Raw genomic sequence first — 26,660 nt, 5'->3', positions numbered from 1 at the left:
GTCGTCCTTTGATTTTCAAATAACTAGAGGATGTTTAAAATGTAATTTTATCCCTTTATTATTTTCATCTTTTATGCCTCTTTTTTTGCTGTTTTAAATTGTTTTTCTATTCTCTTACCCCACATTGTCATAACTTAATATTTCAGATGTTGCTGCTTATTACCTGTTTCACAAAGGTTCTGGAAGGTTTTTGTTTGGTTTTGTACCTCCTCCCTCTGTTCTTTAAAGTAGGCATTCAAAGGAGATCAGTACTGTAATAGGAGGCACTTTTATTCTGACTCGTGATCAGTTAATATGTATCCTTTCTGGCAAACAGATGGGAAATTGAACATAGAGCTTTTCTTTTCTCCCGAGTAGCTGCTTGAGTAGGGATTATATAATAAATACCACAAAAGGACTGCTCAATCAAAAGATTTTACATTAAGTGAAGACAAAAATGTCCCAGCCATGTTGGGTGTTTTGTCACAGGACAAAGAAGCTGTGTGTCTCCCTACCAGGTTACTTGGTGACTGACTCAGAAACAGTTTTTACTTTATTCAGGGAAAAATCATCACAATTAAGTTGTCTGTTCTGAAATTAGTACTGTATCTTTTTCTTTTACAAAAGCCAGTAAAACACGAGTGCCTAAAATAGATCTTTGAAAAAGCCCAAGTGACAAACACAGGTGTTCCCATCATAAAAATTACCACTCCCTTTCTCATGGGGCTATTAAAATGATTTTTTTCCATCTCACGTAAGTAGCATTTATTTATTTTACATATTTTATATTATTTATATTTAAGTATATAAATATAAACATAAAACATTTTACGTTTATATAAACAAAATATATTACATATAAGTGTTATGTATTTCTCATTTTCTATTTAAGGACTTAAATAAGCTTTGTCTAATGGCGTCTCTTTCCTCCAGTATTGTTGGACTGGACTGTATCACAGCTCAAGCATTCCTAGAAGCTGGGTGTTTGATTCACTTGTTTTCCTTATTTATCACTTGATGGTGGGTTCAGTCTATCTGTCTATCATAACACAGAATCTCATTGTAATCAATTCAGTTGCAGAGGGATTATTCAGGACACTCTATAGCTTCTAGCATTTCAGCAATGCAACCCTGAGTTCTGTGGCTGCTGAACTCTTCATGGTCTATTTGGTTCCCAGACGTTTATTACAGCTGCTTTTAAGTCTAAATATTGATGTCGAGAATTTTCTGGAAATTGAAATAGATAAAAATAGGTGTTCTATCCCCTTGCACTTGACTTTTAAATAATACTAAAGAAAGAGGGACAAATATATGTTGCATATGAAAGTTAGTGTTTGGGAGAGCTTGCTTTACTTCATCTCACCAGGAAGCTCCATGAACTTCCATTTATATTCACAAATAATTTGAAATATTTTGAAGTAAAGTTGCAAATGCAACTGATACCAAAAGATAAGATGTTATTGCAAAGAAGAATAAGCATTTCTATCTTAAAATTTGTCTACAGTTTCCTTGTATTGATTTCCTTGATTGTATGTTTCTGACTGACCTCTGTTTTTAGTAGACAAACAGGACAGTCCTCCAAGCAGAGAGGTAAAAAAGGGGCCACACCTGGAGGGAGCACCTGAGTGGCTCAGTCAGTTAAGCATCTGACTTTGGCTCAGGTCGTGATCTCACAGTACACGAGTTCAAGCCCTGCATCAGGCTCTGTGCTGACAGCTCAGAGCCTGGAGCTACTTCAGATTCAGTCTCCTCCCTCCCCCCCGCCCCCCCCCCCCATCAAAAATAAATAAACATTAAAAATTTTTTCAAAAAGAAAAAGAAAAGAAAGGGGACACCCTTGAGTGATGAGAGAACTGAGGCCCAGGAGTGTTTAACTGGAGATCCATCTAACCTGATCTAAGGATGTCTGCTCTTGTCTTGTCAGCTTTCTCACCTCTGTGTTTCTGACAGTTGGCTTTGAACTTAACTTTCGTTTCTGTCTGTATCTTTTGCTTGTCTTCTAGACTCTTCCTCTTTCTTCCTGCCCCTGTCCTATGGCAGGGCCTTTCCTGTCTGAAGGTTTGACTTTATTTCAGACATTCTGGAAGCTTTCTTGCTGTATCTGAAATATTTGGGATGATCCTTGAAATTTTGCTGTCTTCCTGTTGACATGTTTGTGGACATGCTACATGTCTGGGCTACAGAAAGTGCCCTGTATTAAAGATGAACTGTCAAACAGATTCAGCAACGATGAAGTATCTAAGATACGTTATTTGTCTTCAGTTATTTTTTTTAAGGAACATGATAAATTAATCTTATTTTCTCAGAGTCTTTCTGCATAACTTAAAGCTATTTCTCTCCTAATTATACTTCCCATTTTTATTTAGGACAGTGAAATGAAATACTACCTTTGGATTTTATATAACTAGATATATGCTAAAGAAAGATTGTTTTATTTTTTTTGAGTTATTGTGTTACATTTCAAGGTTTGTAAATATATTAACATTCAAAAGTCACCAAAACTACCAGACCACTCATTACTCTAACTTATTTCTTCCTTTGAGAAGTAATAGGGAATCAGTAGAAGACTATGGAGAAACTTCTTCTTCCCCTGGCTTGTGTAAACTGTGTCTCCATGCACCTATCAGCACCCCTTCAAAAGGTGGTGTTCACACTTGGCTATTGATCAAGCTTCCAAATATTCTTCTTCTTCTTTTTTTTTTTTTTTCAATTACAGAATTGACTCCTGAGGAGAGGGCCCAAAAGATTGCCAAGGCCATGCGCAAACAGTCCTCTGAAGTCAAAGAGAAGTGGGAAAGTCTAAACGCTGTCACTAGCAATTGGCAAAAGCAAGTAGACAAGGCATTGGAGAAGCTCAGAGATCTGCAGGGCGCCATGGATGACCTAGACGTTGACATGAAGGAGGTGGAGGCCGTACGGAATGGCTGGAAGCCCGTGGGCGACTTACTCATCGACTCACTGCAGGATCACATTGAAAAAACCATGGTCAGCATCCCTGTCTCAGATAAAAGATTTGAAGGAATGTTTTATTGTTAAGTATAACACAAAGAGAGCCACATATAAAACCCGTTATAAGGGAGTTTATGAAATCAATCCCATTACAACTCCACCAAAATCAGGATATAGAGCTTTCCCAGTCACACAGCAGATGTTTTCCATATGCCCCTCACCATGGGAACCCCCTCCCCACCAAAATAATAATTAATGAGATTTTCACAATAATTTACCCTTATTCTTCTTTATACTTATTTTTTTAACCAACTCTGTGTCTCTAAACACCGATGTATTTTTTTTTTTTAAATATTGTGGAGTCCCTTTTAATCCCTAGATCTCCCCTCTATCCTTTTTTTGTTTCCTTTGCAATGTATTTGTTTAAGAAACTGAATTGTTTGTTTTATAGTATTTCTCGCAGCCTGGGTTTTGCAGCGTGGCATCCCCATGGTGACCCTGGGCAGGTTCCTCTCTACTCTGTAGTTCCTGTAAATTGGTAGCTGGATTTCGAGACTTAATCAAAAACATGCTGTTTTACTGAGGACTCGTATGTAAAAACTTTATCTCACTGTCTGAGTGTATTATGGAAGGATTAGTTTAGCTATAAATTTTGTTTGTGGTCAGGAATTGCCCAAAATTAAGGATGATAGATCTGTGGTCTAGAGCCCCTTTGGTCCCCATATTCTAGAACATATCCAGAAAAAAAGTTAATAGAATTTAAGCAATAAGAGACACAGTAGTAGGGTTTATGGTAGCCTATTAAACTGTATGGTAGGTAGTCATGAACCAAATCAGAGAATGCACCAATGAAACATCAGAAGCTGTTAGATGACAATATCAATATTGTGAATGTGATTTTTATTGCAAAAGATACATATCTTTTGTGCACAGACATTGGATAACACTTTCCCTTTGTTTTATGCGTGCGGCTAAATAGGAAAGTGAAGGGTCTAGGAAATGAACTGAGTATGCAGACTAATTATATAAGTAAATATATGTACATGTAGACATAGGATAATAATGACTAGCATTAATTGAGGCTTTCTGCGTGCCAGGAGCTGTTCTCAACCAGTGTACCTCAATACCTCTTTTAATCCACATACCAACCCCACGAGATAGGTGTTGTTAAGCCCATTTTATAAATGGCAGAAGTGTAGGGGCACCTGGGTGACTCAGTTAAGGGTCCGACTCTGATTTTGGCTCAGGTCATGATCTCACAGTTCGTGAGTTTGAGCCCCATATTGGGCTCTTCACTGACAGCTCAGAGCCTGCCTGGGATTCTTTCTCTCCCTCTCTCTCTGCCCCTCCCCTGCTCCTACTCGTTGTCTTTCTCACTCTCTCAAAATAAATAAATAAACTTCAAAAAATGACAGAACTACAGATATTGCCTAAGCCCACATGGCTAGTAAGTGGTAGAGTTTCCATGATTTCTTTCTTGCTCTTTCTTCTCTTTCACTGTAGAAACCTCACTCATATTAATGTAATTAAGCACAACTCTGATCAGCTCTTTGAATTCAGTGCTTTGAAAGTTACAGATTGAACTTGAAACTTAAAAAAATTTCACTACTAAAGAAGCATTGGTGTCTCCTGCCTTTCATTATAAATATGCATAAATGTGCAGAACTCTATGAGTTAAGTCAGCTTCCTCTGACAGCTCTGGTCTCCTGAAAGCCATTTCTGTGGATGAATCTGAGTTTAAAATAATGAACCGAAAATAAAGCCTTTCAGTATAGGTTCTTTGGAAGTGACACACTTGCTTGCCATGTAAACAATTTTTTTTTTAACGCTGGAAATCTTTAAGTCAGTAGTTTCTAAACAGCATATTTTTTTGGACTACAAACATGCCTCTTGGTTAGAACAAGAATTTACCCATTTGAGTTTGAAAGTATGAAGTTTTAATTCAGGATGACTAGTGTTGAAGGAAAAAATGAAAAGTTGTATCTGGCCTAAAAGTTGTTAAAGGCCTAAAAGTTTGGGAGTTGTTAATCCCATTTGATTAAAGAAATTACCCACTTCTGCACCTAGATTCTTTTGTTCAATTCACTGCTTAAGTGGAAAGCCAGGAGAAATACAGTTAATAGTTAAGAGAAAGGAATAAACTGTGGATTAAAATATTTTAACATCTTATTAGGAAAAAAAGAAAATAAAACCCACATCTCATTAAACCAAACAAAATGGATTCAAAATCTGGGATGTTTTACATGTACTCTAACGTATACGCCAAATCCCCCTGAAGCTGTTGGCAGGTGAAAATAAGTACTGATCATTGCTAAATATTATTAAATGTGTCAAAGCAACTGGAAAACAAAATCTTTGGGGGTAATCAAATAATCTTAATGCCCTAAAATTATCCTTAATCATTCTTATTTGCCAAATATACCCCTTACAACAGGAGAAGCCTTTTTTTTTTCCCCACATCTGCCATCAGGCTGGCAGCACCTTTAATACGAGCAGATGTTTCTGTTTTGATAGCAAGGAAGACCACATAGACTTTTATTCTCCTACAGGAAAGTGCAGCAAACATGATACATTGGTTCTTAATACTAGAACACACAGCAGATCTGCAACCATTTTAAAACTTGCTTTACTTCAAGGCCCTTAATTTGAAAGCTCTTTAAAAAGCAAAAGGTAAACTTCCTTAGTAGAAAGGTTCCTTACTTCCACAAAACACTAAACCACAAAAACAAAACCCAATGACCATGGTGGTCAAAGGTCTTTTAATATTTTCACCTGTGACTTTTTAAGAGAAAAAACAGTATTGTTACAGAGGAAAAATTAAAATCCCTTGATGCGCTGTAAGATTTTTAAAATCTGTCTTGAAGTTACAATCTAATTTTGAAAAATTTTCCCATCTTTTGAACTAAAAGACTGTTCAAAAACATAAAAGCTGTTATTTTTATTATTTGAAGTTATAGAAACCTAAGGACACTTTCTAGCATTTCATTTTTTTAATTATGCTTTTCTTTTAAAAAAAAAAATTAATGTTTATTTTTGAGAGACAGAGCGTGAACAGGGAAGGGGCAGAAAGAGAGGGAGACACAGAGTCAGAAGCAGGCTCCAGCCTCTGACCTGTCAGCACAGAGCCCAACACGGAACTCAAACCCATGAACTGTGAGATCATTATGACCTGAGCCAAAGTCAGATGCTCAACCGACTGAGCCACCCAGGCGCCCCCCTAGCATTTCATTTTTAATCTTTGATCCCTACAAAATACAAAGACATTGATTTTAAAAGCTGATTAAAATTCTTGAGTCCTCCCAAGTAGTCTGGTAGAGAATATTAAGGTATAATGTTCAAAAACAACTGAAGAAACCTTGAAAGATTTGAGTTCTGTCATTATTCTTAAACTGAATCTGAAGGAACTCAGATCCCTTCCAAGTCCCAGCAGAAACCTTCTCTTTCCCCACCCTAGTCCCACTTGTGTCTGTTCTAAGCTTCCATGTTAGCGGCTCATTCTTTAGACCTAGAAGGCCTCTGTTATCATATTAACTGCTTTTCTCGTTGACCTGTATTTGTGAGTCTGTGTGCACATCTGTCATCCATAAAAGACCAATGCCTGCAGCCGTGGAGGAAACTGATCACAAGTCTAAAAGCCTCTTCCTTCCATTTTGCAGCAACTGAGATGCCTTTGTGAGCTTCCTTTCTTCTGCCTGATTTTGAAATGTTGATACTTTCTAGGGTTCTGGCAATATTTCTTACTTTACACACATTGACTTACATGTTCATTGTTTCAAATGTCTTCTACACACTGCTACCTCCTATGTGTGTACCTTTCATACTGACTGTGAGCTCTGGGTCTGTTCTGACTTTCCATCTTGAGTTTCTTCTTGTGGCTTTTGAGCATGTTTGAGATTTTTCAAACACTAAAAAATATTCTCTGATTTACCTAAAATGAATTTCCTTATTAAAGTTATATTCATAATACTATTTTGAGTTTTATCAATGGTAATGATTATTTTTAGCCTACACATGTTATGTAAGGGGGAATTATATAGGGTAACTAGTTTTGGAAGAGAGAAGGTTTTGAAGAGAGAAGGGAGAAAGGACATGGTTAAAGAGGCTTTCTTTTTATAAGCATAATGGGGAAATCAAATTAATACTTCAGTATTCCAATAAAAGTTCATGGTCTTCAGAACACTCTGATATATAATATTTCATTACCTAAACTTGGTATGGGGGAAACGGGAGAAGAAAGGAGACTTGTAGACATATGCTTATCTCTTAAGGGGTGGGATCATAGAAGTGATACAGCTTGAGGGCTGATACCAACTATGTGTTCAGGACACCTAATACATGTAAGTTCAACTTGGTACATAATTAACTCTGATTTTGTGACATACTAAAGAAATAACAATATACTGTTCTATTTTGGTATCTCAGTTCTTTTCCCAACTGTATATTGGCTTAATCTTGCCATGGATATCATTTTTGTGGGCCTTCATCAATAGAAATGAATTCTCCCCTCTTGTATTGCAAACTTTGCGCTGAATACTAGAGAGTGTCTATTCTCAAGAAGCTTCTATTCTTCTTGAGGGACGTCAAGTATATGGATGTACTAAGAGCTCTGATAAGGAATGATATATTTAAAATATGTAACAACTGGCTTGTATGACACCACACAATCAGAATGGCTCCCACTTATAAAACTGAGTCTGTGTGTTTGGATGTGTGCTGGTTTAAAGTCCTGACTGGGTTCAGGAAGGCAGCGAGAACGCCGCAGAACATGTAGAGGGGTCTCCAGCCAAGAATGCTGAGAAGAGCCTCAGGGAAATCTTCCCTGAATTAGGATGGATGGGTGGGGCACCTGAGTTGAGTCTTTTAAAACATCAATTGGATCTAAGCAAAGACTTTGTTGGAAAAAGGGAACATGAACATAGAGGCAGGCAGAATTATGTGGAGAATGGAGAAAACTGTGTTTTCATTATTCTGTTTGCTCTTATGGGACGAATTACTGTCACTGGCCCAAAATATCTTTTGTTTTTTTCTTTCTCTCTTCACATACATCCTCCACTCCCACCTATGGCATCTCTCTGTACTGTGCCAGAGGTAGCATTTGTCACTAAGCCTCATTTACCTCTTTTCTTATGTACCCTTCTCTTCCTGCCCTTCCTCTAACCACAGTGATCATCAATGATTTTGAAAGGATCAAAACTTACCTCTCGAGTATATAATAGTCGTAGGTTTTGTGGTTAGGAAAGTTGTTCTCACTGGCCAATATCTCACTTAATTTTAAATGGAAATGAAGATGGAAAACATGAAATTGAAAGAATCAAGACTAGAAATTAAGAAAGTGGATAATAATGGCAAACATTTTCCAGATGAAATTACATAAAATGGTAGATTTGCAGGAAACACATAATCCTTTCATTTTTTGTTTTTTGCATTATACTTTGCATTATAGTTTTTCTCTTTGTGCACCTATTTAAATTCTCCAGGTTATAAAGGATGGCTCTGTGCCTGGTGGTCCCAATTGCTAAAGACCTGGACTGAGCTGTCAGCTGTTGCCAATGGGTTGCCATTGGCAGCTGATCTTGCCTTTTTCTTTGAAGGAAAGTTCAAAATACTACCTTCTGTTATATTCTTTTCCAAGAACATCATTTTTGTTTTTATTCTTCCAGGCATTTAGAGAAGAAATTGCACCAATCAACTTAAAAGTTAAAACAGTGAATGATTTATCCAGTCAGCTGTCACCACTTGACCTACATCCATCTTTAAAGATGTCTCGCCAGCTAGATGACCTTAATATGCGATGGAAACTTTTGCAGGTATCAGTTTATCCCTGTTCATAATCCAGCTTTATACCCCAGTAGGTCCCCAAACCCCGTCTCATTATTCTACCGCACACTATCGTTTTCTCTGTCTTTGTTGGTTGTATTTGATAACGGATTTGTAGCATGTAATATAATCAGATATTTGTCTTTCCATATCTTGAACCCAAAGGCCTCATTTATTTATGAATATTGGTTTTAATGTAATTTTATGAGGTACTATTCGTGTGATATTTGTAGAAAACCGCAAAGGGTCAAATAAAGCAATTGAAACCTGTGATAGGTTACAGAAACATTTTCCATAATGGCTCATTTTTCTTACTTTAATTGTGTGTGTGTATGTTTTTTTCTTTTGAAAAGTTAAGAAATCTCTGTCTTTCTTCCACTCTGTGCTATTTAGGCATCTTGTTCATCTTTTCCAGCTAGCACATTTGTACTAGTGTGGTGTTTACTTTGGGCTTTTAGGTCTTTGCTGCTCTGATGCAGTTATTTCAGTGACTCTGGATAGTACTTGCTCATCCCAGATTTAATAGAGCCACACCCAGAAGGACTCTGTCGTGTTAGTAGGTGTCAGCATTAGCAAGTCACTACACATGCTGGTCAGTCATTTTTTTTTTTTTCCTTCATGCAGCCTTTGCAGAACTCTGTCCTGTTCAAGGGCCAGGTCCTAGGAGTTAAGAGGATCACTTTATTCCCCCCCTGAAAACTAGCAGGATAATTTTAAGTGGAATATTGAAAAAAATAACTCTTATTCCTCTCTATCTTTTGGGTCTAAAATGCAATATTTAATGAGATAAATATGCAATTTGAGGTGGTACACAAAAACATTTTTATTTTAAAGATATACTATTTTACAGCATACTAGGTTTCCTGAATTAACCCAAATGTTGAAATACCCAGCGGTTTGTATGTCCTTCATGAAGTTGAAGACGAAAGAAAAGAGTGCATAGTATTAGTCTTTTCTGTGTTTGAAAAGAGTGTTAATAATCTGGGATTAGTAAGGCATGAGCTGTTAAACTCGTACCTGCTTTTCTAGTGAGTGGAACACAGAGGCGTTTGACTTTTACTCCTTTTATCTTCTGCTCCATTTCCCTAATTCATTACCTGCGTGCAGGTATTCCTGTGGTCCATCCTGATGGCCTTCTGCTTCTGTTATCACTATCTTCAATGATTAGAAGTCAAGGAGTACATTATGCTTGAAGGAGGATGTATATTCTCTTATCCTTATCTCTGAGTCTTGTAACTGCTAGAGTTCGATGTTGCTGCTTGAATAAGGGGAACGAATCTATGCTGGCAGCAACGTCACTATATTTCAGGACTACCATCTTCTCTTCTCCTGAACATAGAGTGTGACGTTTGAATGCTTCTTGGCCTTAATGAACGAAGCACTTGCTAATGTAATTTAAATAGCTAACCAGGAGAAACGCGAGCTGCCCAGTGAGCCAGAGATATACACGTTTCATTTAAAGGCCGCCGAAAATAAGATTGACAATCTAAGCGGAACAGCTGACTAGCACTACATAGACCGGGACCAGGGAAAAGAAAATGCAAGTGTCACTAGGCTGTGTACAGTTGTTATTGATTTGCATTTAGTTTCTCGGTATACCAACTTTGCATTTTCATAACAGAGAGCTAACTGTGAGGACAAATCCAGAGAGTATGCTAATTGACTGGTATACACTTGAATACCCCCACATCGAGATGATTGGACACAAAGTTGGAGGCAAATAAGGCATTCCCTACTCATATATCCTTTCTCTCTCCATCTATCTCTACCTGTCTATGAATCTCTCATCTAAGTCTGTCTCTTTGTCTTTCTGTCTTTCTGTCTGTCTGTCATCATCTGTTTTTTCCCTTGGGGTATTTTATTTTATTTTATTATTATTATTATTTATTTATTTTTTACATTTATTTATTTTTGAGAGACAGAGACAGAGCGTGAGTAAGGGAGGGGCAGAGACAGAGAGAGACAGAATCCGAAGCAGGCTTCAGGCTCTGAGCTGTCAGCACAGAGCCTGATGCGGGGCTCGAACCCACGAACCGTGAGATCATGACCTGAGCCCAAGTCGGACGCTTAACCGACTGAGCCACCCAGGCTCCCCTTATTTTATTATTTTTAAAGTTTATTTACTTATTTTGAGAGAGAGAGAGAGTGCAAGCGGGGAAGGGGCAGAGAGAAGGAGAAACAGAATCCCAAGCAGGCTTCGCACTCTTAGTGCTGAGCCTGATGCAGGGCTTGAACTCACAAACCATGAAATCATAACCTGAGCTGAGATCAAGAGTGAGACGCTTAACCAACTGAACCACCAAGGTGTCCCTCCCTTGGAGTATTTTAGCCTTCTTTTCCGTTTGTTCCCTGTGACACTTTTTACCACCTTCCTTACAAAAGAGAGATGAGTAGCCACTGGCCATGGCCACATCTTGACTTTAGATGCCTTAGCGCTTTACTGCTTTCAAGGCAATAGAGAGGAACAGGAAAGCAAGAGATCCTGGCACCAGATGAGCTGGCTGTGGATACCAGTGCTGTCAGGTGCTAACTTTATGTCCTTGGACAGCGCTTTGTGTCCCAGGTGTCTCATCAGTAAAGTGGTCATAATATTATGGCTATTGTGAAGGCTAAAAAAGTTAATTTGTATAAACTGCTTAGAAGAGTTCCTGGCACTATTTGCTGTCATTTGGTACCAGAAGAAGTCTGTTTTAATCCCAGTACTTTGATTCCGGAGATAGAGGAGTCTATGCAAGCAGTCATATCTTGGGCTGTAGCATCATTTAGGATAATACTTAAATTAAGTATGTTATTAAAGTCCTTGTGTTCAAATCACATTATTTCTTGCATGTGTATGTGCAGGTTTCTGTGGATGATCGCCTTAAACAGCTTCAGGAAGCCCATAGAGATTTTGGGCCATCATCTCAGCATTTTCTTTCTAGTAAGTACTAATAAACTTCACTGTTCTCATTAAGTGAATGAATGAGCATGTTCTTTCCTTTTCCCTCAACAAGCCATATTCTTTGCTACAAATATATTTGCTTGTGTAAGATAAATATATGAAAGGAAGTATTAAGATCAATTACAGTATTGGTTTTTGGTTATTAAGGTAATAATCTGGTCACGATCGAAAAGTCTTTGAAGTGGAGCAAAACTGAACTCATTCTTAGCTATGGTTTTTCCCTGTACTATCTGCTATAATAACTAATGTATTATCTTACTATCATTGCTGTATCATAAGCCAAGGTCATGAACTTTGTCACATTAAAGAAATCTTTTTATATTTTAAGATTTCTAATTTTTCTTCTTAAAAAGCATTTATTAATTTAAAATGCACCTGTAGCTTTAGAAATAAATTTAAAAAAAAACTCCCCACAAATCTTTGAAATTTTTGTTTATTAGGTTCACTGTGATCATAGTTAGCTTTTCTCCTCATCAAGTATTGCCAATTTAGCCAAACCATATATGTAGATTTTTACATAATATTCTGCAACTGAAGTTTTTAGTTTTATGGATTGTTGATGAGATCTTATATAGGTAATTTGAGCTCCTACTTTATTTTTCACTCCCTACTTGGAAAACTAAAGAATGTAGGATTTAGAGTCACCGAAATTGAGATGACAATATTAATTCTGCATTTTATCAGACCTGTAGGTTGCTGAAAATTCATTTCTTTGTCTTAAAATTACGATAATCATACGTATTTTTTCTGATCGCCTTGAAAATTAAGTGGGAAAGCATACTGAGTTTCACAGGCACCTTTCACAATTCTTGGCACCAATGCTTTCACTGACTTAATTTTTTTCCTTTTATTTTCTCTGGCAAACATGTCAGAAAAGTTTGTTCAACTTAGTTTAAGTGAAAGTTTAAAACTTAAGGCAAAGCTTATTTCCCGCTTATGGTAACTTCTTTGTATCTTTATAATAGTAGAGAAAACTGAAGTAATACCAGGTCTTCCAACTAAATTGATTACATTTATATTTTCCCTTAATCTTTTGTCATGGTTGGTAATCTGCATTACCTCAGTTCAAGGTCAGGCTTTTCTCTTTTCACAGTTTCAAGAATCTGAATTAGTCATTTCCTGCCCTTTCTGTCCTATACCTCTCCAGGTCTCATGCACCCCCTTCCTGTCCCCCTTCCAGCCTCCACCCACCCACAAGTGTTTTCTGTTTCACACACCTGAGCCATTAGATAGCCTGTCTTCGAGTGATTGTGGTACTTATTGGAATATACTAGGTGCCAGGATGCATTTCTAAAGTTTGGATGCCATCAGTGTTGATAAAGTAAATAAGTTTGCAGTGTCTTCATTAGGTATGAACTACGTCGTATTTCCTAAACTTAATGTTATAGAGTGTAAAGCCCTGTGCTAAGACCAAACTAAAGAGGGATTTAACAAATAATTGTGATTCTCCTTTTAGTTCTAAGGTTGAGTTATCTCTTCGTATTGATGAAACCCTACACTTTCACCTAGCAACCAGCCTTCCATAATAAAAATCCAACTCATGTTCTTTAGGAAATGAAACGTGGTAAAATTCACATGCACTTTGTGAAACGTAAGCACATTGCCTTTTATTGTCTAGAACTGATAGTCCAAGGAGGTCAGAGTTATTCAAATCAAAACAATTACTAAAATGAATGGAGAAGTGTAAACAAAATCCCAATTAATAAATTGAGTAATTGTTATCTCTTGCTGCTTGGAATTGTTGCCTTTATTATATTCCTTGGACTTTAGCCATGGTTATAAAAGGAGTCTGTTTAGTTAGACACAAAATAAAAACTGACCTATTAGCCTGGTGCCAACACTGAAATGAGGGTGGCTCTAATGAGAGATTTAATATACTTAGTTCCACATGTTCATCAGCCTTTTAGATTTTCATGGACATAGTTGGAGAAGGGAGTGCTTACATGTTATAAAGAGAAGAATCATTGAATAGAAAAATGGCTGAACTAGTGGTCAGAAATCTTGAAATCATGCCTGAGCTCTGCCATTTATTTATGGGGCAAGTTATTTCATTTCTAAGTATTTATTTTTTATTTTGTTTTTTCTATATTTATCAAATGGAGCTCTAATATGTATTTGTTGGCCTTCTTATCAGTAGATAAATTTGAAAATGCTTTGCAGAGGTTAGAATGCTTTATTTTTGTAAGATATTAATATGACATGAAATTCAGAAAAAAATCATTGATGACAACTGGCTATATGAGAGTCTAGTGATAATTGCAAAGATTTGTTTCTTTGCAATGTGCTTGTTTATTAGTTCATTTAGCAAAATTCCTTAATAGCCCCAGCTTTACATGTATAACTCTTCTTAAGTAAGTCTTAAAATAATTGGCTTATGTAGGAATAATATGTTTTTATAAGTAAGGAATAACAGGAATTATAAAAAATAAGTACCTCAGTAAAACAAAACATAAAATCACAAGCATAGTGATGTCTAATGTAAAAGTAAGAAACTATATTTTGTGTGTATTTCAGATTAAGTAAGTATTTGGGATTCTTCTATCCAGATAATTACTTTGTTTTTTTTACAATCCTTTGCCTATGTTTATCTTAATCTTTCCTTTTTAAAATTCATCCAGATGAGTTTGTTTAAATGCCATCTGTCCTAGATAGTTACTCCTGTGAAACAAAGTAAAGCACGGTATTAATGATCTGGAAAATTCATTCTTGAGAAATCTAGTTTATAATCTGGATATACCAGGTAAAATTAATTTTGATTTTAGCTTAATCAAAAAATATGTACAGAGCACATTTTCCAGATAGCACTAAGTTTTAAATTGGGGTGGTTGTAAATAAAAAAAAAACCCTTGATTTTTAAAAGTATTTTTAGCAACAGGTTCAATTAGTTAGAGTTGGTCTTAGAAAATGAACCTATGTTGTTTCTTTCCTTGCTTCAAATGAATCTTTAAAAAGCCACTCTTTGTTTAGCCTAGCAGATTTCATAATTCTAGGAATCCAGCTCAAAAACCAGAGCAGTTCTCGGTGAATTTGCTCTAAAGTGTGTTCAGTTGTTTTGCATTATGGCATAAGGCTTTTTGGGTGAGCAGTGTTTCCAATAACCTCCCTTTGTTTCTTCAGCTTCAGTCCAGCTGCCGTGGCAAAGATCCATTTCACATAATAAAGTGCCCTATTACATCAAGTAAGTTGATTTTAATTCTCCTTTATGATACAAAAAGTAAAGTTATGTTGATAACTTAAGAGGCTTTCCTCTGTAACTTTTGAAAGTGGAATTCAATCCTACTATCTGAAGGAAACTATATATATTTAATATTTAAAAGAAGTTAGCTTAAAAATCAGAGTAATATTTGCAGTTTATAAGTTTACGAGGTTCGTTTAAAAATCAGAGTAATATTTGCAGTTTATAAGGTTAGGGCTGTTGGCATGTTTAGCATATATATTTTTTTAAAACAGATATTAAAATATTTGGGGAAAATAACAAAACTTCTAAACATGTTGGACTCTTGGGGCACCTGGCTGGCTCAGTCAGTAGAGCATGCAACTCTTGATCTTGGGGTTGTGAGCTCAAGCCCCACGTTGGGTATAGAGATTACTTAAAAATAAAATCTTTAAATAAATAAGTATGTCAAACTCTTGACACAATGATGTTTCTCAAACTGCGCTGATTGTAAAGAAAAGGAAGTCAGAGGCTGGGTAAATTGGCGTGTCTTTATTGAGAGAAGGTTTATTCGTCTGATCCAAATTTAAACCATTCGAAAAATTTTTACATTTCCATTACTATAAAAATAACAATAATAATAATAATAAATATATAGCAATAGCTACAGCATAGAGAATTTTAATTTGTGGGGTGAATATTGACTTGCACATTACAGGTTTAGGCATAAATCTGATGTACTGCAGTAGATAGAATCATGGCCCCACAAAGACGCCCACGCCCTGATCCCTGGATGTGAATATTAGGTTAACGTGAAGATGGACAAAGGGGCATGAGTCAGGGAATGCTTGCAGCCTCTCAAAACTGAAAAAGGCAAGCAAACGGGATTCTTTTAGAACCTCCGGGGAGGAAAGACCTGCAAACCTCAATTTTAGCTTAGAGACGCATTGATTTTGGAGTCCTTTGTTACAGGCAACAATAGAAAACGAATACATGTACTATACAAAATAGGGAAGTCAATGAAATTATTTGAAATTAAGTTATTTTACTCAGTTGACAAGGCATTTTTATTATATGAGTTTTTAAAAATGTTAATTGGAAAAAAAAAATGTAAATTGGATCCAACAAGGCAGATTTTTGTTTTTACTGGATAAAGAAAATATTCGTTCTCTTGCTTGATGGTGTTATATAAGTGGTTATCTGTTTGATTTGGCATTTTGAAAATCTATCTTTAATTTTAGCACTACTACTAAAAGAGGAATTTCTGTAGGTAGGTTGGTTATATAGGACTAGAAAAGGCATTGTCTAAGTCAGAGTTTCACTGATTTGGTTTTTTTATAAACTTCAATATATATATGTGTGTATATATATGTATATATATGTGTGTATATATGTACATATGTATATATATGTGTATATATATATATGTGTGTGTGTGTGTGTGTATGTATATATTTAACGATGGCCAATATTTTTAATGTGACCTGTAGGATTGTAGCATCCCAAAATATCTTCAGCATCATTAATGAAAAATTGAATTTTCTTAAATATATATAGTTTTAGTGTTAACTGTCTTTTAGGACTTTGAAATATGTACTTAGAAATCTGCTCGGATATATAGGGTACATAGGATGAACTGTCTTATTTCTAGAAAACTTTTTAACCAGGTTCTTCCATTACCTGCTCTGTTGTGTAACTTAACAGTTTATTTCTTCATAAACAAGTACATCAATCTCTGGAGGTAGGGTTATATGAGCCAGTATTTCCACATGAATTATTATGAAAAAATTTTAATTCTCAAATAAATTAATAAGCAAGTAAATAATGAGTGAAACGCTTTTAATATACACTTCCGTTTGCATGACTGCACAACTAAGTAGAGGAAGAATGTTAAAAACAAATTTAGCATGATTGTCATGCAACTAGTTTCCTGGAGCATATTAGGATGTATTAATTTGGCCAAAAAGAAAGTAAGAATCGGGAAGAAATTTTGTTATATTCAATATGTGAGTATACAGTTTTGTATACTCTAATGCCAGAATATAGCAAGAAAGTTGAAAGGAGAATGGGAAGAGCACACTGTCTTTATTTCATGTTTTAATTTTACAGATTAGCTAAAACATACTTTGATGGCTTCCCAATGCATTTCTTTCTCTGTAGGTATTTATTTTGAGGTGTATCACAGTGGTTCTAGGACTCATTTGTTTCTATAAAAGGATAGAATATAGATCTCATCTATAAGAGTCTGGGTAGCATAAATCCCTCTATGTTAATATCTTAAGTTGAAACTCATATCTTTAAATTATATTTGCTGCTTCAAAGGTAGACCTTCCAAAGCTGATCTAGTTATTTTTTCTTTTCTAATATAATCCAATGACAGCTCACTGTTCTATCGGTTTAAGGAAACCTGAAATGACTCTTGTTGCCTGTATAATATACAAAAATCTACCCATAAAAGCCAGATTTCTTTCTGTCTGAATTATTAGTCCTGTGTTTGTGGGGCACCTGGGTGGCTCAGTCGGTTAAGCGTCTGACTTCGGCTCAGGTCATGATCTCATGGCTCTTGAGTCCAAGTCCCGCATCGGGCTCTGTGCTGACAGCTCAGAGCCTGGAGCCTGCTTCGGATTCTGTGTCTCCCTCTGTCTCTGCCCCTCCCCTGCTCATGCTCTGTCTCTCTCTGTCTCAAAAATAAATAAAAACATTAAAAAAAAAAGTTTAAATTATATTTGATGCTTCAAAGGTAGGCCTTCCAAAGCTGATCTAGTTATTTTTCTTTTCTAATATAATCCAATGACAGCTCATTGTTCTAGCAGTTTAAGGAAACCTGAAATGGCTCTTGCTGCCTTCATAATATACAAAAATCTACCCGTAAAAGCCAGATTTCTTTCTGTCTGAATTTTTAGTCATGTGTTTGTGGTTTGCACACGTTTTTCATTTCCTCAGCTAAAAGTTAATATCCAAGGAGTTTCAGGCATAAAGGGAAGAACAAGTAAAAGCTTTGGGTTGGGCACCTGGGAGGCTTAGTCAGTTAAGCATCTGACTCTTGATTTCGGCTCAGGTCATGATCTCATGGTCATGAGCTGGAGCCCCTCGTCAGAGTCAGGCTCATGCTGGGTGTGGAGCCTGCTTGAGATTCTCTCTCTCTCTCTCTCTCTCTCTCTCTCTCTCACTCTCTCTCTCTCCCTCCATCTGCCCCTCCCGTATTCATGTGAGCACACTCTCTCTCTTTCAACAAAAAATAACAAAAGCTTTGGTTTGAACTTTCCTAATAAGTCACATTAATCATATAAAACTCATTGCTTCTCATTTTGATCCAGAAATAATAATGACAATTAGTCATAGTGGGTGATAACAGTTATCGAAATGAATTATATTTTTTTGGATTTTCATTTGCCAGCCACTGCACTAATCCTGTGCATGGATTCTCTCCACTGAAGCATAGGTACTGTCATTACCCCCATTTACAGGCAAGGCTTAGACAACAGGCACACGCAGAGCTTGCTTGAGTCACACAGTCAGTACATGGAGAAACTAGTGTTCAAACCCGGGGACTGACTCCAGCTCCTGCCCTCTTGACCACTGTGAACCACAGCATTGGTTGAGGTAGAGAACAGAAATTTTTAGTCACGTGGACAATTTGGGTAGATGAAGGCTTATATTTAGGAAGGAGTGGTCAGGTGGAGAAGATAGGAGCAAACCTCCTTTTTTTTCATACTGTGGACTGGTTGCTATTTATTATGCACCTACTATGTGCCAGGAATTGAATGCAGAGCTAATTTTCATAGGCTAATTTCTGTCAGGTAGTATATGCTTTATATGTTTCAGGAAATGTCACACCACGGTACAGTAATGGACAAAGGTGCTTTCCTATAGGTAGAAAAACGTAGTTCTCTACAGTCCTGCCAGTTGGATCTTGACAGGATTTCAGAGGTAGGGGAACAAGGTCTGTGGCCCCCCACTACCTTCCCTCATTTACATGGTCAGAGATTTCTGTCATTGGATAGATTTCCATCCATGAGCAGGATGCTCAACAAAGCTGGCTCATAAGTCCCGTAGGGCTTTTAGCTTAACTACAGAAATTAAAAAAAAAAAATTAATGTTTATTATTGAGAGAGAGAGACAGAGAGACAGAGTGTGAGTGGGGGAGGGGGAGGGGGAGGGACAGAGAGAGGGAGACACAGAATCACAGGCAAGTCTCCAGGCTCTGAGCTGTCAGCACAGAGCCCAACGACGACGTGGGGCTGAAACTTACAGGCTGTGAGATCATGACCTGAGCTGAACTCCAGTGCTCAGGTGCTCAACCGACTGAGCCACCCAGGCACCCCAGGGCTTTTAGCATAGATGTCCATCCTGTTCATAAGTCATACTCTTTCATAGACTTTAGTAAGGTGAAGTTAGGAAGTATGGTTTTCCTTTCTCCCTCTACGATGTCATCTCTGAAGCCAGAGTGCATGACTTTTCAGTAAGCTTTAGCCTTGGTAGAAATGATTACACTGCTCTCGTGACAAGGCTTCACACTCACATCTTAAGAGTCCTCTGGCTCTATTTTTCCCATGAGATTCTGAGGTGCAGACCTAAATTCTTTATAGGATTCTAGGTGTTCTCCTACACACAGCTTTAATATGAACATTTTAGTAATGGCTTCTTAATTCATAATATTTATTGCATTCTCTAAAACTGACATCCCTCAATATTATAGTGTATAGTTATCGGAATATATGATCTTTACATTCAAATACCACTACTATGCATACTCTAGCTTACTCTAACTCCCCTTGATGAACAGGTCTAAATCAGAATTTTCCTTAATTTATTGTATCTCCTTTATAGTTTCCTTTTCTATTCTTGTGTCCATTAAGGATAATTCCCCTTTCTTGCCTCCCAAGGGCATTCTCTGCTGCCCTAATCTGTCAATTTCTGGGGAAAATAACAGTTTATAGCTGTAAATGAAATCTTAGAGAGCGAGTAGCTGTTCTTTATAGCAGTCATGCAGTTTATTTGCATAAACTGTATATACTTGTCTCATTATATATGTACAGTCTAAAGGAGAGAATTCATGCTTCTATCTTTAGAGGCATCACGGACCCCGTTTAAATGATGTAGGTGAAATATTTCTTCCTTAAGAAAGAGCAGAGAGGAGTGGCAGCTATGGGATATCCAAATATTCAGCCTAACAAGAAAGTCAAAGCTAACAAAGGCGTAGTATAACAAGACAAAGAAGAAATTAACATAAAGCATTTTATCTTTGAAGGTTGCACAAAACTCCTCCCCAAACCAAATAAATCCATAACAAAGATGTAACTAACACTGAAAGATAAATACAGTTCTCTCCAAAAGGCCTCCTACAGCTGTCTTCATCTCTTTCTTCCACCTGAATCAAGATGAGAGATGGCATCCTTTCAGTGCCAGATTTTTTAAGTGGAGAAGTCTTGGGGCACACTTTGAGTCTCTTTCCAAAAGTAGAGCTTGCACTTTGGTTTTAATGATGAAGAAATTAATGAAATAGAGCCGGAGAGAATGTGCTGGAGAGTCGATTTTTCCAAGCAACAGTCTGGGACTTTATCTGTGTTGCAAATAAATATTTAAAACTCACTGGGCCAGCTCTGCTGGTGAGGAGGTAAGAAAGAAATTGCTTTATGAAAGAACGTAAGCACCTTGGGAATCCCTAAACCTCCTACACGTGGGGACAGCTTCAGACAAGTGGGCACACCTTGGCTCATGAGAAAACTGACAGCGGACAGCCTGCCCTGCAGCAGCCTCATGTTGGCAAACTGTAACCAGACAACTTCTAGTGTATTTACCACTGCCCTGGGTTACTGAGATAATTCAGGTGGAGTTGACATTGTCTGAGAAAGACGTTGACTAGTTCAAGACTTAAAAAGGTATTATCTTTCCTGCCATTCATCTATACATTGCTGGGGCCAGAGTTACTCTTACCATGGAGTGGAATTTCGGCTTGGAATCTTATAGATTACTCAGCTCCATTGTATTATAGTAGCACCATCAGCCTTACTGTACAGTTCAACCTTTAGGGTCAGGGATACAATTAATAAAATTCTACCATACAGCACAGAGAGGTCACTGTAGGGCCATTAGGGAGGAAAAAGAAATATTCGTTCTTCCATCTGTAAAGATTAAATTTTTAAGATAGTCATGGAAACTAGCAAAAGTACGGAAGTAATGATCAAATAAATTGTGAAATAAATAGAATATCTTTTTCTGTATGGATTAAAAAGTAAAATGATACAGTAAGATTCAGTACAACCATATAGAAAAAAATCACAGTTAATTTCTCCTTTAAAAAATATATATGAAAAAAGAAAAAGTAGTAAATTTTTTTTCCAAAACCAAATAATATACATTCAGCTTAAAAAAAAAAAAACAAACTAGAAGGATACAATGATAAATTCAACTCTAGTGGGAGTTAAAATCATGGAGTTAAATCATGGAGTTAAAATCTCAGGCAGGAGTATACAGGACTTCCCAGGGCCAACTCAATAACAGATAACCCACAGGAATATTGATTAATGTTGATTAATGGTCTGATTCTCCCAGTTTGAGAGCTTAGAGGAATGTAGAGTTTGGGTCAGAGGTGAGGCTCTGTCTGAGTTCTGGACCCAAGCAGAGATACTACTAAAATAAGGCTCCCCTGGGTTTGTTGAGTGTGTTGCATGCTCATTCTTCTGGAAAACCTTCCAGTGTCCTCAAAACAAGTATCATCTGAAGCTCCTCTCACACCCAGACACATCTGTTTTGGTCATGAATTCTACTTTACTTAAAATCAAATACAAGCAAATCTTGTCAAGTACGACGAATTTTTGTAACAAATTGTTCTATCAATCATGCCTGGAATATTGACATTTGTATTTTAGAGTGTGCTGCAGCCTTTGTTTCTGTATAGCCCTTTACACCCCTGTGTCTTTGAACCTACCTCTGAGTATGAAATTATTTTAAGTGTGTTTTATAGTTGAAGCCAATAGATTTGAAGGTATCCATTGTTGATAGTTTAGTCTTCCTGCCTTGCGTCTTCATTATCATGACAAGCTAGTGGCATTTTCTAAGGAAGGAAGACTCTATGCTTTAACAATATCTATTATCAAGTAGAATTCTATATCTTCTTTTGAATCTAAACAGAAAGGTTTTTTTTCCTGGAAATGTTGACATTCAAACTTTAAGTTTTCCCTTAGATTTATTCTTATGTTTCAAAAAATATAACCTGGCTTTCCTGCCTTTAAAAGCCTGGAAGATGGCAGAAAGTATTTGAAAGGGTTTAAGACGCTCTGTATAAACCTGAGGAACACATAAGTTTCCTCCCCGTACAACTTCCTCACTTCCTGCCCAGTCCATCCCCCACTAGCCCCTCAATGCGGTCGTGCACACAAGCACACACACTCGGTGTAAGAATCTGCATACTGGCAGGACTACTCCATATTCTTCATATATTCTGGTCTCAAGTGAAACAAAGATTGGGGGAATTCTATTTTCCAGAATGAGAATGTCACCTCTTAGATCTTTAAGAAGATAAATAACTCAGATAAATAACATTGCATCAGATTGCCGAAATTTGTTTTCACTCTGTATACTTGAATCACCTGAATGCAAATTGATTATTTGGGAGCCCCTGCTTGATTCCAGTATTCCTATATATTACTTCCATAAGCATATGTAAAAAAAGTATTAGCAGAGCCTGCAAAAGCCTGTGTCAACTTCATTCTGGAGCCTTTTTAACAGCAACTCTTAGCTTCTACTCCACTTTGTACTCATGGCATTGTTTTTCTCTTCCTGATTTCTCCCCACCCTGAGGACAGGTCTAGCGAGTTGAAGACAGAAAGGCAGCCACTCCATTGGACAACATGCAGTTCACTGGTAATTTTGATAGGGCTAGTTGGGTAGAGGAGTGAATTTGGAAACTGAGTGAAAGTGGGTTCAGTGGTGAGTGGGACACGAGGTTGTGCACTACTCATTGGAAAATTTTGTCAAGAAGAGAAAAAGGATGGTAGGTAGGAGCAAATGTCAATTCAAGGTAGGGATGAAAGAGTATATAAGGATAGCAGATCCTTCACCATTTGTATTCTGAGAATGGTCTTATTGAGTCAGGGGAGTGTTAAATGCAGCATAAGGGTTTTTAAAGAAATCTTTGGGAAGAATTTGCCTTTGGTAGGAGGGAGGAATTCCTTGGTAAGGAAGGAAGAAGAAGACAATCTGGCAGATGGAAGGACCTTTATTGATTTGGTGGTGGGAAGATGAAGGAATTCGAATCTGGTGGTTTCTAGTTTTTCAATGAAGTGTGAGATCGAGTTAAATGATATAAGGCAGGGAGGGAAACTTACTTAGGTTTGGGAGAAAGAAGGCAGTAGTAAATTGTCTTGGGGTCTGGGAAGCAAGTTTATTAGGGAATGTTGTGTGGTTGCCAGCAGTTGGACATTTGAGGTCTGAAGTTAAATATTTAAAGTAAAATTAGTCTGTCTGTTGAATGATTTTCTCCAGCTGTATTCATGCACAGCTGCTCAGGTCCAGAGAAGGCAAGTAATTGAGCTGATCTGTGCTTGGGTTTTGCCAGGAGTGAGAGGGAAGCAAGGCAGATGAGATTGTTTGTAATGATTATAATGATGGACCTTGGACTCAAATTTAGACAGATTCATCAGAAAGATTTTAAAATCTCAGTCATGCAAGTATACTTCCATATTAAGAACTCAGGCTTAAAATTCGACCATCTGGGTTCAAATTCCATTTCTACTACTTACCATGAGACCTTGAGCAAGTTCTCTAAATGCTCTCTGCCCTAGTTCCTTCATTTGTAAATGGAGATACTATTGGCACCTAACTCATAGAATTTTTATTGAGTTAACACAAAGAAAGAGTTCGGAAGAGCACCTGGAACAGGCTGGACACTCAAATAATAGGCTATTATTGTAATTAAGGTCATGCGTCCCGACCTAGTGTGTCATCTTTGACTATGCACAGCCAAGAAGAACTATTTCTCTTTCTGTGATTATCTGAACAATATGGGTTGTTCTTTTTCTTACATTTGTATTTTTAATTAACTGACTCACCTTTAATTTTTTTTCTCTTGTATGTCTTTAAAATTGCAATTTAAATGAAATGACACATGGCAAAACTCACAAAACCCAGTTTCAAGCATAAAATTGAATAGATAAGTAACACATAAAGTGTTTGGCTAAGCGTCAGTTTTGGGGTAAGCAGGATGCCTTCTCGTCATCTTGTAAGGTTTTATGGAAGAAATGAGGCCACTCTAATTAGGACAAATGGGTTTTAAAAAGTGTCTTCCCCAGATTAGTCTATTGCCCAGAAATCAGTATCTTATCAGTCTATCAAAATTACATGTGTTTTGCCGTTAGTTCATTGTCTCCTATATTGGACCATGTCGTTTCACAGCATTTTTGTGTTCTTTTCATTGGTGTACAATCTCATTTGTGTTTTACTTTCTGTGGCTCATCAGAACACGTTATGAATAATAATGGGTATAAACATATATCACTTATTAACCTTGCTGGTTTACTGTCTCCTCAAAGTCCATAAAATACAGAGAGCACATGTTATCATAGCTGTGAGGGAAGGGGTACTCTGTTAAAAAGTCTACAGGATAGCAAGTACAAACTAGAACTGACCAGGGCATTAAAGGATGATTTTAAAAACCAGGTAACGGAGATCTAATACACAGCACAGTGATTACAGACAATATTATTGCTTTAATATTCAAGTTTTAAACTTCAAAGTTTCTAGGAAACTGGATTTTAAATATTGTCACCACACACAAAAAAATGATAATTATGGATAGAGGTGTTAGCTAACACAACTGTGGTAATCCTACTGCAGTGTATATGTGTATCAGACCAACATGTACACCTGAAACTTATACAGTGTTATATCACAGTTAAAAAAATAAAAACAACAATTTAAATAAATAAAAAATGGGTAAAATCTTGACTCTCCTACAAATATGAAAAGAGCATGTGTCAAAGATTTCATTTATCTCACTAATAAGGGAATGGGGAGAAGTTATAACAGGTTCCAAGGGGAATACTAAGAACTGCATCCTTAGTCAAACAAGGGATGCTGAAACGAGTGTACCAAAAGGTGCAAAGCTGACAAACTGGTCAATATCCATAGGACAATAATCAGTTGCATCCCAGTGGACACAATTTGCATTTCTATGGACAAGAGCATTTGCACTGCTATCATTTTCTTCAGTTTGCAGAGTTTAAAATAGTTCAGGGACAATTTAAGCTTCATAGGACACCCACTGATTTTTTGGCCCCATCAGAGGCCTTCCCAGTTTTTCCCCACACAAGCAATCCTGGCATGGCTTGGCACCCAGGTGACATGTCACACATTCTCTAGCACGTGCTTCATGTGATCTTGGACTTACCTGTTCATTGCTGCTTTGTTAGATTTGTTTACAGTTTATCAAGCTGTACGATGTTAGGTTCTACTCCTCTTTCAGATTTGAAGTTGGCCAGAATCGAAACTGTTGTTGTTTTGGAGGCAAAATATGCTACTTTCATTCTGTTTTGGTTGCCTACTCTGGGAGGAGTTGGAAGCATTTGGGCTGGATAAGCTGAGCGATCTGCAGCTGTTCAAATACTTAGAGCCTTTGGGTTGATTGTGGATTTTGCTTTAAAACCCTCCCCCCACTGAAAAAAAAAAAAAGAAAGAAAGAAAGAAAGAAAAAGAAAATCCAACAGCCAACTGCATCTACTACTTTTTTTTTAACTGTTGTTTGGTAAGCTGCAGTTATACTTTTGTAACCAGAGGCTGTGTTTATTTTCAGCGTTGGCAGTTCTGCCTAATGAATCAACTGGTACTGAATTCACAAAGGGAGATGCCGTTCCCTCCCTCCATCTGTTTGCCAAATGTGTGTGTTCCCTCAGCTCCTAGTAGTGGTTTCACTAAGAAGAGCCATTAGCAAGCAAGTCTTCTCATTGAATTCTCAGCCGCTGCCACGCTGCCTGATGGTATTTTCCCTTCCTGGTTCCATAGGAACTGTTTGCCAAAGCTCCACGTTTGTGATTCTAGAGAAAGAGTACTTACATTTGTTGTTTACGTATGAAGTTTGGCTCTGCATTATTCAGAGCTTTAGTTTGGTTATTGAGCTTTGATTTGGTCCTTCACGATGAGATATCAGCCTCTGGAAGGTAGGGTTGCCATGGGGATTTCAATGACTCAGTAGAGACAGGGGTTATGGGAATACTGGTAGGCTGGCTAACCCTGGAAGCTCCTGATGAATTGTTTTTGAATTACACTCTATTTCCAGCAAATCCTTCTTTAGTTCTTGTTCATGGTAAGAAGGAAGTTATTCTATCAACAAAATTTGGAGGTAGAAGTGTCTTTATTTTTTGTTTTTTGTTTTTTTTACTTTTCTTCATGCATTAGAAGCTCTTTAGGTTACTTAGGTTAAGTTACTTCTTACACATGAATGTGCATATCAACTACATGAGGGATTTTGTTAGGATGAAAATTCTAGTTCAACAGAAGGAATGGGGGTCTGAGATTTTGATCAGGAAACTTTTTCTTTTTTTCTTTTTTTTTTCTTAATATATGGTCTGAGATTTTGTATGGCTCTCAAGCTGTGGGCCACACTGTGAACAGTAAAATTTATAGGTCAGACAGCTTCCGTACTCTCTCCATGGTCTTTGGAGCAACTTAGAGAGTAAGATGGTGGAATGTTTTGCTTGGTGCTCAGTAGCAGAATACAAAGTAGAAACATCCCACCTCTGCTTTGGTATCAAGTACCAGGTAGGGGAACTAGCCAACTTCCCAGCTCTTGCTGAGATAGACCTTCACATTTTAGGTATTTTA

The 26,660-nt window shown here is 37.1% G+C and overlaps 1 protein-coding gene across 7 annotated transcripts in view; it reads left to right on the top strand.

Annotated features, from left to right (window-relative positions):
• UTRN (utrophin) overlaps nucleotides 1–26,660 on the top strand; it is a 487,285-nt gene that overhangs the window by 386,802 nt on the left and 73,823 nt on the right. For all 7 annotated transcript variants that reach the window (XM_053904408.1, XM_053904406.1, XM_053904407.1 and 4 more), the window contains 4 exons: nucleotides 2,696–2,964; nucleotides 8,589–8,735; nucleotides 11,587–11,665; nucleotides 14,804–14,864. In XM_053904408.1, the coding sequence (XP_053760383.1) occupies nucleotides 2,696–2,964; nucleotides 8,589–8,735; nucleotides 11,587–11,665; nucleotides 14,804–14,864 (556 nt within the window). The remainder of the gene's footprint in view (nucleotides 1–2,695; nucleotides 2,965–8,588; nucleotides 8,736–11,586; nucleotides 11,666–14,803; nucleotides 14,865–26,660) is intronic.

This window comes from Panthera pardus, unplaced genomic scaffold, assembly GCF_024362965.1.
Source record: "Panthera pardus isolate Hobbes unplaced genomic scaffold, ASM2436296v1 HiC_scaffold_17, whole genome shotgun sequence".
Lineage (NCBI taxonomy): Eukaryota > Metazoa > Chordata > Mammalia > Carnivora > Felidae > Panthera > Panthera pardus.
Note: the sequence above shows the minus strand (reverse complement) of the source record. Positions and strands in the feature narration are given on the sequence as shown.